The sequence below is a fragment of the Labeo rohita genome, chromosome 11 (assembly GCF_022985175.1).
Source record: "Labeo rohita strain BAU-BD-2019 chromosome 11, IGBB_LRoh.1.0, whole genome shotgun sequence".
Taxonomy (NCBI): domain Eukaryota; kingdom Metazoa; phylum Chordata; class Actinopteri; order Cypriniformes; family Cyprinidae; genus Labeo; species Labeo rohita.
This window is the reverse complement of record NC_066879.1, coordinates 11,879,547-11,891,377: the sequence shown is the minus strand read 5'-3', so window position 1 is coordinate 11,891,377 and position 11,831 is coordinate 11,879,547. Positions and strand designations below refer to the sequence as shown.

Below are 11,831 nucleotides of genomic sequence, written 5' to 3'. Positions count from 1 at the left end.
CTCTTGTGGATGCCATATCACCTTTGGAAGGTCAGGCTGTCCTGTCCTGTGTGTGGAAAACAGCTCACAGGTTATGGAGCCCACAAGAGAGCCCGCCACGTTTTGGATGTTGATAGGTACTACCTAATGATCACGGAGACTCTCTGGTGCAGTTCAGCTGGTTGTAAAACAAGTTACATTTCCTCCAGCAAGACCATCTTGGACCAGCTGGATTTGGCACACAGAATGGAGTTCCGACTGATCCTGACACGAAGGTGAGTATACTGAAATTTTCCTCTGAAATTTACCCTGTGTCACAAACGTTTGTCTTTCAAACACACTATACATTTGCTTATTTTAAATGTTTGCCATTTTTGGTCTCTTTTTCACTTTGTTTCCTTATACAGATATGCTTGTGACATGCGGGTGATCCGTTTTCTGAGGGAGAGGACCTTGGGTAATAGCCCCAGCCGCTTGGTCAGGCAGGTGAGGGAAAATCACAGCGAGGAGTGGCTTAAGCGTGTTTGTCGCTACCTTGGCGCATGCTCAGACTTTGTAGCCCAGCCAAGCCTGCTTCCTGTCAAGTTCCCGGACCCTCCTGAGCCAGTGGCTATTCCTTCCCACCGGTGGATGCTGGCTGTTTATGGCCGAGACATCTTAAGCAGGCTGGACCACATCAAAGCCAGTATAACCTCAACCTTTGGCAATATATTAAAAATGGATTCGACAAAAAAGGTAAATATTTTTAACTCTTACCACTGTAAAATCCTACCTCACAAACAAAAGTTTAAAATACAACATTAGCAGATATTAATATTATATTGTATATTAAAAAACTGTATTATTTCAGTATTTTACAAATAAAAGAAACAGTTTATTTGGGCTTTAGGCACTCACTGTCTTTTCTGTGTGGTCACAGATCACCAAGAAGCTATCAGGCTTTGCCAAGGGGACCACCTTGTGGCTTACATCTGTGAGCAATGAGGTGGGCCAAATCCTGATCAGTGTCCTAACCGCTCAGGAGGGTCCTGCTCTTGACACCATGGCTGCTGATCTCATCCGCAGGTACAGCAATGCTGGTGTGGCTCCTCCTCAGCTTCTCTATGTTGACTGTGAATGTTGTCGGGAGGGCACAGGACAGTCAAAACTAAAACAAAGATTTGGTGGTTGGCCAGACCTGGTTGTAAAGCTTGACATATACCACTTCATGCGGTGACTGGCATCTGGGTGTACAAAGGATGCACATCCTCTTTACCCTATTTTCATGTCCAGACTGTCAAGCTGCATTTTTGAGTGGGACAGTGGAGATGTTGCCTTGCTGCGTCAAGCTAAGAGGGAACAACTGAAACGAGAACGTGTTCCTGGGATCACTGAAAAACTGGTGGACCAGCAGATCACCAAGGAGGAACTGGCGTTGCACTGCAGAAGGCGGACAAGAGGGGAGCATCAGACGATCATAATGATTGAACAGCTTCTTAATGAGCTCATGGGTGTAAAGGGCAGAGACTATCTTGGTGTCCCTCTCTTGGACCATGAGAGAATGCAGCACATCTGGCAAATCCAGAAGAAGCATGTGAAGTGCATTCAGGATGAACCAGGTGTCCTCCTGTACACTGTAACTGGCACCACTACCAAGGAGGGCATTGTCTTGCCAAACTACAGATGTGCAAGAGGATCCACATCACTTGAATCGTTCCACTTGCATCTGAACAGGTTCATTCCAGGTCAGTATGAATCACTTTTTATTTATCAGCAAAATTACTTATTTGCAGTTAAACATTTTAGCATCATTATCAGTAGTAGTACTACTAGCAGTAGTAGTATCGTTATTGTTATTTATTTATTTATTTATTATTATCATGGAACAACAGACACAGTCTGTCAAAGAACCAAACACAACAAGTTAACGTAACAATACTGATCATATTTGTACTATTTTAAGGAACCAGTGCCAACAGCCTGAATTTCCAGCTGTACCTCCTGGAAGGCCTTAACAGATGGAACCAGGACCGTGAAGCTGCATCTCTGGCAGTCAGGCCTCCATCGCTGCTCAGCTACTCAGGTGACCTTGTTCACTGTGTCAACAACCTCAGTGTCAAGGTGCTTGGAAGGAAGCTTGTCCCCTCTTTTCAGCCACCTGCGGTTTACACTGGTTAGTTTCAGCTTTCCATCAGGAGATTATTTTCTATATCCATAAAATAGAATAAAATAAAAAAAAAAATTTTCTATTCTATTTCTATTCTATTTTCTTGTCTGTCCCAGGGGAGCTAATAGGTATAGATTACCTGTACCGCCAGACAGGGAGGGCCTTGCAGGATGTCCAACCTGACTCAGAGGAGACTGAGCAGATGCTAGAAGATGTAGGCACAGAGGAAGAGTTGGAAGATGAGGGCTTCGAAGATTCTAGTTTGGACCTAACTGCTGGGTTACTGGACCCATCACCTGCCACTACCAGCTCAGCCGTCATTCCAACTCCCTCCTCTCTCCAGACCACTGCTGGACCTTCAGCATCTAGTATCGCTACAGATGCACTTGAGCAACAACTGGTAATTATGCCTGTCACATTTTTTTTTTTTTTATCATAACGTGTCAGTGGATTTCCCAGTTGCTATGGATCATTTAGACTTTTATTGTATTGTAATAATAATTATTGTTGTGTAATAATAATAATAATTATCATTATTGTATAATAATAATTATAAAATGTATTTGTATATCACTTTTTAAAAACACATTTTCAAATTACAAAAAAACACACAATGCAGTCATGAAATAGACAGAGATGAAAGACAATTAACAGAAATCTGAAGAATACATAAATGAATGAAAGCATAATGCAAAAAATAAGCTCTAATTAAAATCCATTTGATAAAAATGTGTTTTTAAAAGAGTATTACATTGTACATCATGTATTACATATTACATTTTCCAGATTGGGCATGCTTGTACCAGCTCTGCTGCTGCTAGTCCCTCCTCACTGCTTTCACCTGTCACCCCTGCAGCACCACAACAACTGGCAAGTCTTTTGTGACGGTGTATCAGTGGTGTCATTGTCTTGCTTGTAGTTGTATTATTTTGATGTTTATTTCATTAGTGTTATTTTTTATTATTACATTTAACAGGTTGCAAATGAGCACACCACTGCACCCTCTGGCCCAACAGAAGTCCCCACCAGCCTAGCCTCTGCTTCTCCCTACATTTCCATCGTCCCAGCCTCTCTTGCCACTACTCCAACTACAAGTCCAACTCCCTCTGGGCTACCTGCCATGACTCCAGCAGCACCACAGCAACAGCTGGTAGGGTTTTTTTTTTAAAACACAAACAGTGTGAAAGATGTGCTATTTTTCTTCCTGTGACATTGTTTTTATTTTATTTTTATATATTCATATATTTACCAGGCTGTGGATGAGCGCTGTATCCCAGGGATGGACAGAGTGGACAGCCTGGCAGAGTATTTGGTGGGACTGAGGAATGAAACAGGACAAACACTTAACTCCCAGCAGGCCAGTACCATCATAGCTCTGTGGCAGAACCTTCCACCATATGACCAGCAGCGTGTGGCGTACTCTGCACGGCACCAGTCGCGTCTGACAACTGGGCGCTTCAGGTGCTCGAAAAAGAAACCTGAATTTACTCCAGGTGTGGAGAGCATGACACGTTGTGTCCTAGGATCAACAGGATCCCCTGCCCAGTGGCCAGACTGCTGTCGTCTTGTAGAGTGCATTTTTGTAAAACTCTGTGACATCCATAAAAGTCCAAAAAAACAGGGTAAATATGCACTGACTAGATGGACTCTAATTCTCAGAGACTACAGCAAGCTTTGACTTTAAAATCAGCCTGTCTTTGTTTGATATCGTCACATTGAAGGAAGTCATTTTGTTTCAGTGTTTTTGTGCAGTGCATCTTATGGGGGGTATATCTCAGGGGTGGTGCATTTAACTGCAGATGAAGAGGTCCTTACTTCAAATGTAGGTGCCCCCTTTGGCCTTGGCAGCTTTGGACCAACCAAAGCTTTGACCTTAAAGTCAGTCTGTCTTTGTTTGATATCAACATATTGAAGGAAGTCAATTTGTTTCAGTGGTTTTTGTGCAGTGCAATTTATACCTCAGTGGTGGCGCATTGAACTGCAGAAGAAGAGGTCCCTGGTTCAAATCTGGGTGCCCACTTTGGACTGGAAGCTCCGCACTCTGAATCCAGTGAAGGGACTCCCTTTTGCCACAAATGTGTGCAGGGCCTGGTCCAAAAAACTTTTTCACAGTAGTGGGCCCCAAAAGTGTACCGAGTGTGGCTTCATACCGTAAAAAGCGCAGTATGTCTCGTTCGGGAAGTGACTGCAAAAGGACAGGAACCCGCTTGGAGAATGCGGGCAACGATCCCACTACCTCTCGCTTGTGCCTACTGCATTCCACCAATTGAGCCAAAGTAAGCCCAAAGTATGCCCACATGAGCCAATCGCGTTCTCTCCTGTGGCTTACTTTGGCCAATCACGTTTCTTTCCAGGGCTTACTTTTAACCAATCGCGTTTCTCTCCGGGGGCTTACTTTTGAACAATCGCATTTCTCTCCGGGGCTTACTTTTAACCAATCACGTTTCTCTCCGGGGGCTTACTTTTGACCAATCGCACTTCTCTCCGGGCTTACTTTTAACCAGTCGCATTTCACTCCAGGGGCTTACTATTGACCAATCATGTTTCTCCCCTGTGGCTGAATTTTGACCAATCGCCGACCGCTATTGTCATCTTTACGACAGGTAAGGCTAAGGTTTACTTTATTACTGAATATCGTTATTTGTTCATAAATAGTGTGTATTTTTGGAAAATAAAACATGCCGATATAGTTAGCTAGCAATTTAAAACAATCAAACAAAAATCTATGATATATTTATCAGTAGCTGATGCAATGTTGAGACTGAATTTTTATAAATCAGTGGTCAAATGCTGTGTCGGGACTTGACTAGTTACTCGTCTTTGTATGAATGTCCACAAAACTGGAAGAATTTTTGAATGTATATAAGCAGTAGGCCATTTCAGAATATAAAATTTAAAGATGAAACAGAGGAATTAGGAAGAACCTTTCAATTATGAATAATTTACTGCTATTGTGTGAATAATATGTAATCATATAATACATAAAAAAGCAACTGTAGTATAATACATTTTTAAAATGTAATTTAATGTAATTACAAGTACTTAATTTTTGGAATCTGATTATGTAATCCAGATTACATGTAATCAGTTACTACCCAGCTGTTCTTATATATATTACTTACATTTGGTAATAATACTAGTGACCTCCTCCGAGGCCCCCGGCAATCCTGGGCCCATAGAATCATTACTAGAAGGAAATTTCAGACTTCATATTTGACTTCACATATCTGTAGAAAACTCATCATTAGGCCAGTTCATGGTCATGTTTATTACCACAGTAACATGGTTTACGTGTAGCTTGTTAAATTATCATTACACACTTAACGTAAAGGCATCTTTCCGATTGCTAGAAGTAATAGTCTCTTTCTGTTTTTCATTTTAGAAAATGTATGCTTACCCCTTTTTTCGCCGCCAATCATCGATCAATCATTTCGGCGGCAACATCAAGCCGACTCCTCATGGTGCCGCCGAAAGAGGCGAAGCACCTTGAAAATGTGGAGACAGGAAGGGCCAAACCCAAGGAGGAGGTGCTGGCAGAGGCCAGTACTTTTGTCAGCACAAACAGTGGAGACCCCAGTGACCAGTTTATAGTACTGGCTCACTGCAAACTTCAGTTTGGGAAGTACCAGGGCCAGAGATTTAGTTGGCTCCTGGAAAACTCTCTGCGGTACGCAGTGTATTTGGTGCTCAGCATTTCCAAAGAGACAACACAGACAACCCCCCCTGTCAGAAAATAAACAGCTGTTCCTACAGTACACTTTTCATATCAGAGAGATGGCAGAAGAAGTGGAGAGAAGTATGAGAGGAAGCAGGAAATGCAAGCAAAAGTCCAGGCAACTTGAGACCAGGGCTGCTTGATGGTGGAGTTTGGTGACTTCCAGGGCCGGTCCATGAGGGATGTTTATGAGGACCAGAGCAAGGCCCAAGCCCTCATCAGATACCTGGTTAAGGCAGATGCCAGGCCCAACACCAACATGGCAATTTTCAAGACATATGTCCTGAAAAGACAGGGTTCTGCTGTGGGCACCAGTGTACGTCAGCCTGCACGTCCACCTGCAGCCTCCAGTACTTCTGCACCTCCACCTGCAGCCATCCGAGCTGGTGTCCAGCAGACTGCCACTGTAAAAGCGCTGTTGGCGCGTGGCAAACATCTGTCCCCTTCACAGCTGGTGAGAAAACTCATGTCACCAGTTAAACCCTGTGAGTACGAGTGTGGATACTGAATTTTCCCTACAGAAGTTCTACATGTATTCATTTATTGTTATGCCAAACTTGTCCACTTGCTGTTTCCAGATCCATTACTGCAGTCCACTTTACCTCCTCCAGCAGCAGAACCCCCAGCAAAACATTTGGCCCGAAGGCAGCTTTTCACTACTGGTAAGTAAGCACCTTCTTACAAACGCTTGTCTCTGTGTACTGTTCACAATAATAGTTCTAACATTTGTGCCTCAGGCACTTTCGTTCCCACTGCTGAACATGAAGAGGATGATGAGGAGCTGGTATTTGCTGCGTCACAATGCGAAGCACAGCTGAATACAGGTGTAGCATATGACACAAATGTATTATAAATATATAAAAAAAGTATATAAATATTATAAGAGTCTTTTGTGAAAACACTGAGAAGCATTATTTAAAAAAAAAAAAAAAAATCAGCATTTGTAAATTTTTTTTTTTTTTGTTTACAATACGGAATTATGCCACATCATGCCTCAAGCGGGATGCATTCTTTGAATGCACTTCTTCAAAACCTTAAGGATGTCCAAAGGCATCAGTGTATTTATTTGCGTTTCTGAACTCACCCATTGTTAAACAATCACCGGATAACTTTCTCACATCGCTTGCTCTTCTCACTCACTCTTTAGCTCCCCTTGAGCAGACAGGATGGTTCCGTACTGTATCTGTGTGCATGCTTAATGTCTGTGGGCATCATTACTTTACACTGAATTCATCATACCTCATTTTCCTTACCCCATTCCTGATCCTCATTCTCAAAGAACTACTAATTCCATATTCCTTATATCAATAAAATGTACAGTGTTCTTTGCTTCTTAACTCTACTACCATTTTCTTCACTGTTATCCCTTCGCAGGCTGTTTGTGGGCAGCATCTATAATGTATTACTATCAAATGCAACAGTCATCCTTATCTTTATATTTTTTTGCTGCAGTCAGCAAGGCTAGTCTTAGGTGAAGATCATGTTTTCGGAGTGGGTTGAGCTTGAAGTGCACCTTGACATCTGGCATTTCATCTGCGATTTGCTGCAGGTGTCACAACAGAGGCTCATCCGCTCTACGGGATCTTCATGGCACATCTGTCCACGTGCATCTTTCAGTGGGATGCAGAGGATGTAGCTGCTCTTTGCCGTGCAAAGGAGGGCGAGTTGTCGGCAAAGAAAACTTGCCACGTCTCTGAAAGGGCGTTCAGTGCCTGCATTTCCTAAAGGGAGTTGGCACTGCCGGAGGAGGAGCGGGGTGGTGGAGGAGAGCACTAGATTGATCGGGTCACTGATTGATCTGTTCGACAGTGCGGACAGGAAGGACACTCTGAGAGTTCCTCTGCTGAACCATGAACGGATCCAGCAGATATGGAAAAAACAGTGGAAACACGTACAGCGTATCCAAGACCCAGAGAACTTTCCGCTCTACATGAAGACGGGGACACTGAAGAAGGGCGGTGTGGAGCTGTACTGCTGCAGGTGTGCCCGTGGCTCTACCTCCTTGGAGTCAGTCATTCCACCTTCACATGAACCGTTTTATTTCAGGTATTACATACATATGGATTACTAATTTTTTTGCAAAAAAATAAAAGCACTGCAACTCCTCCTTTTGCTTTAAAGTAATGTCACATTAATAAATATCACACTCTACAGTAATATTAGTTCTTTTCTAATGTCATAAGCATTGACAAAGCTAGTAACTCTGGTTATAATGACAGTAATTTTTTATGTAATTTAATGCGTGGGAAAACAATTAATCGTGGTTAATCGCATTCAAAAGTTTTTTTTATTTTTTTATATATATATATATATATAACGTGTGTGTACTGTGTATATTTATTATGCACTGTAGCTGTATTAAGCTGAATTTAATGTTTTCTATTTTGTATTTATTAAATCCATTTATTTGAAATCCCTATGACTGCTGTACATTTTTGACAATACAGACATTAGTTATGTGGTGACTGCATCCATTTCAGATGTATAACTTTTTCTCAAAGACTTAAGTTATAGTAGCTGAAAAGTATTTAAAGTGAAACAGATGTATTGTTGTAGATTAATATTGTGGGCCCTGTGTGGGCTGGGTGAGGGCTTTCTGGGGGGCTAAGAGAGGGTTGCCCATACAGGGCCAGTGCTAAGGGGCCAGCGTTTTGGCAATGAGCAAATTCTCAGTGGCCCTGCTCTGACAGCCCGCTGGGGGCCTTAGGCTAGCCCTAAGTGGGCTTGTAAAGGGCCAGTGCAAGCTTGTTTGCAGGGAAATGAGGTTATCGATTATGGAGATGATTTTGTCAAATTTATCTTTGGGTAGCAAGGCTTCAGAACAAAGGCACATTCTGATCTATTCTAGACAGGTAAAACGACCCTAAGGTGTGCAGCTGGGGAGGAAGTTCTTGAGTACATGGATTAGGTATAGGCATCTGTAAGAGAGTCAAACTGGAACTGGACTGCATGTTAAAGGGTAGGGTACGTTAAAGACAATGATATATATTGACATTTTACTGTACCAATCTTAAGAATCTTTAAAGAATCTCATCAACTTGTGGAAAATGGGCATCCGATGACCCCTTTAAGCTCAGATCTGCTAAGACTCTGCTTGTTGCAATGATCCTAAGGATCATGTAACTACAGCCTTATGCTAAGGCCAGATCCCACAGAAGTTGGTACACTGTACCAATCTGCAGAGCAGTGTCCCTCCAGGATCAAAGTTGCCCATCCCTATATTACAGATGAGGCGGGTAGGGGGGTATAGATCAGTGATCACGTAACTGTCAATCGCAAAATCTAAGATACAAATATGGATGCTCCCTGCTGGCATTACAAAGTAGTGCTAGATACATTATAGGACAGTTCTTCAACCCTGGTCCTGAAATGTTTAGCTTCAACCCTAATCAAGATTTTTCAGGATGACTTGAAAATGTACCTACACCTACACTTAGCAGGATGGTGGGTCTCCAGGGGAAGGGTTAGGACTTATGAATAGGATATGTATAAACTCTTTATCTGAAATAGACTTTTTTTTTTTTTTTTTTTTTTTTTTTTTAGGTGATTTTTGAAATAATGTTAGTTTTTACCAATGTATTTTTTTTCCCTCTACGCCTTCTATAGCTGCATCACCACCTCTAATATCTATATCTATAGAAAAAAAATATCCATTTTTATATTTTCTTTGAATCGGAGCCAAGTTAAGTCATATAGGCCATCATAGGATCAGAGGTCATATTCTAAGGGCACGCTCAGACCAAGAACTAAATAAATAAAAATAACTGCATTAGCGTTTAAACAGTTTCGAACATACACCAAAATAAATAATTTTAGCTTGTCCCCAATACCTTGAATCCCAATTCTTTAAAACAAATCTAATAAAGCTCAATTTGAACAGGCAAGACTCAAATGCTTGCAAAAAACGTGTTTAATAAAAGAACAACACTGGTGTATAGTAAGACCAATAAGTAACTTTTTGCCACCTAACATTCAAATACAAAATTAGCAGGGGAAAACACATTTAGAAATGACAAAGACACTGTACAAATGCAGGAATTTAAGTATACAGTAAAGAGTACAAAACAGAAATTCTAGAAATGTGATTTCATTTTTAATGTGTCTGCATTGGTCTCCACCACAATGCTTTCAATCCGCTTGTTGTACTGCTCCAAAGTTGTGAGAAGACGGTCATAGAACTCCTATGGAAGAAAAGCAGTAGATATTATGACAAAACATTGAACATTGAGCCTTAACATAAAACTACACCATTTACATGAACATGCTAAATAACAAACAGAATAGGTGTCAAAGATTGTAACTAGAAGCAAAAAAATATACAAACAAACAAACAAACAAAAAAAATAAATATAACTATCTTAAATGTTAATACTACATTAAAAGCAAGTACTACATTTACTTAAGAATGATTGTAAAGAAAAGTTCACCTGGGCTTTTTGAGTTTGTTGGTTGCACTTTTCTCTAAGTTTCTGCATCTTTTCCTTGAACTGTTTAGTTTCACGGTTGCTTTCTTCTATCATTTTCACAAATTCCTCCCGTTTCTGGTGGATTTTGTCATATTGGCTGAATAAAAAAAAAATAAATAAATAAAAAGTTGAAAGCATTTCCACTCCCTAGTTTTCACATCTTGATTTTGAATTATAAAATGACTATTGTAACAAATTTTAGTAACATACTATAGTATAGCAAGTACAATAATAATGCATTAAATATTCCAAAATATTTTTAAATTTAATTTAAAAGCTGCATTTTTAAAACATTCCTTATAAAAGTACAATCAAAAAGAAGCTGCTAAATATATTCAGCCAGCACAGACTTGTTGCTGTTGTAGTTTTGTAACTTTGAATTTACTCTTCATCACTTAATTCACAACTCTATTTTTGACATCAGATAGGCAGATCCACTGCTACAGTAATTGCAGTGATTTGCCAAACAATTTAGCTGATTCACTTGTGTATTTCTTTACGCTTGCGTTTATCACTCCTGAAACAGTACACAGGGACATTCGGTCTTTTTAGACAAAACTTTTTAAAATTGTGAATGGATTATGTACAGAAATCGAGCAAAGGACTCCTCTTATGGTGCGTCTGATGCTTACTCACGCGAAAACTCCTGATCAATGACTAACTACACAATCAATCTCTTATTAACACTGTGTGTATGCTCTTTTTTCCCTCTCATTATAACAGGTAGATCTGCGAACGTGTAGAACTCCGTAAACTTGCGAAAAAAAAGTTCAGGGGGATTGTGTTTAACCTACATAATACACCTATGACTGGCCATTGCTTTCAACAGAGATACCTGTGAGTGGCTACAATACTCAACGCTGCAAAAATACATTGTAAACAAGAGCGCTCACAAAAATACACAGGAGTGTTTAAACGCAGTTGACTACAAGTGGGTACGAAATTGAATTGGTACTAATGGTACTGTAAAAAGATGCTAATATAGGTTCACAAAGCCACTGTAGATATTAGACTTGTTTGTGATGTCAAATGTGTTTTTGCCCATAAAAAAAATAAAAAAAATAAAAAAAACACACACCACTTCTACCCCTCTTGCTACAATCAGATATCAATATATTTGGTAACATCGTGTCTACACCAGACGCAAAAAAAAAAAAAAAAGACAAAAAAAAAAGAAAAAAAGTAGAACCCATTATAATCAGTGCTGTTTTCTACACTGGATTCGGCGTGGCGCAACACGACAAATCCCGACAGTAAACAGCTGCCGCATTCTATTTATGATGTGTTCACACGAAGTTAAAATGATTTGCAACGGTCGCTTTCCAGTGTAGACCTGTTGCTGTTGCGACGTGGCGCGACAACTGTCGCATCCAGTGTAGACACGGTGTTAGGTGTACAATCAAGTGCTTCGTATTCACAGGGAACAGAAAAAAAGGTTTGAGTGGGTCTGCTGTGATCCTAATCTTTAGGTATTCCCAATGACATCACGTGGCCAGAGCAACTGCTGTTGCACAAAAGAACTAGA

The 11,831-nt window shown here is 40.6% G+C and overlaps 1 protein-coding gene across 2 annotated transcripts in view; it reads right to left on the bottom strand.

Annotated features, from left to right (window-relative positions):
- Positions 1 to 9,731: 9,731 nt before the first annotated feature.
- nuf2 (UF2 component of NDC80 kinetochore complex) overlaps positions 9,732 to 11,831 on the bottom strand; it is a 17,555-nt gene continuing 15,455 nt past the window's right edge. Inside the window, exons 13-14 of one of the 2 annotated variants that reach the window (XM_051122632.1) lie at positions 10,268 to 10,403; positions 9,732 to 10,021 (exon numbers count right to left, since the gene is read on the bottom strand). In XM_051122632.1, coding sequence (XP_050978589.1) covers positions 9,914 to 10,021; positions 10,268 to 10,403 — 244 coding nt within the window. In that variant the 3' untranslated portion in view covers positions 9,732 to 9,913. The remainder of the gene's footprint in view (positions 10,022 to 10,267; positions 10,404 to 11,831) is intronic. The other variant, XM_051122631.1, reaches the window with a different exon arrangement.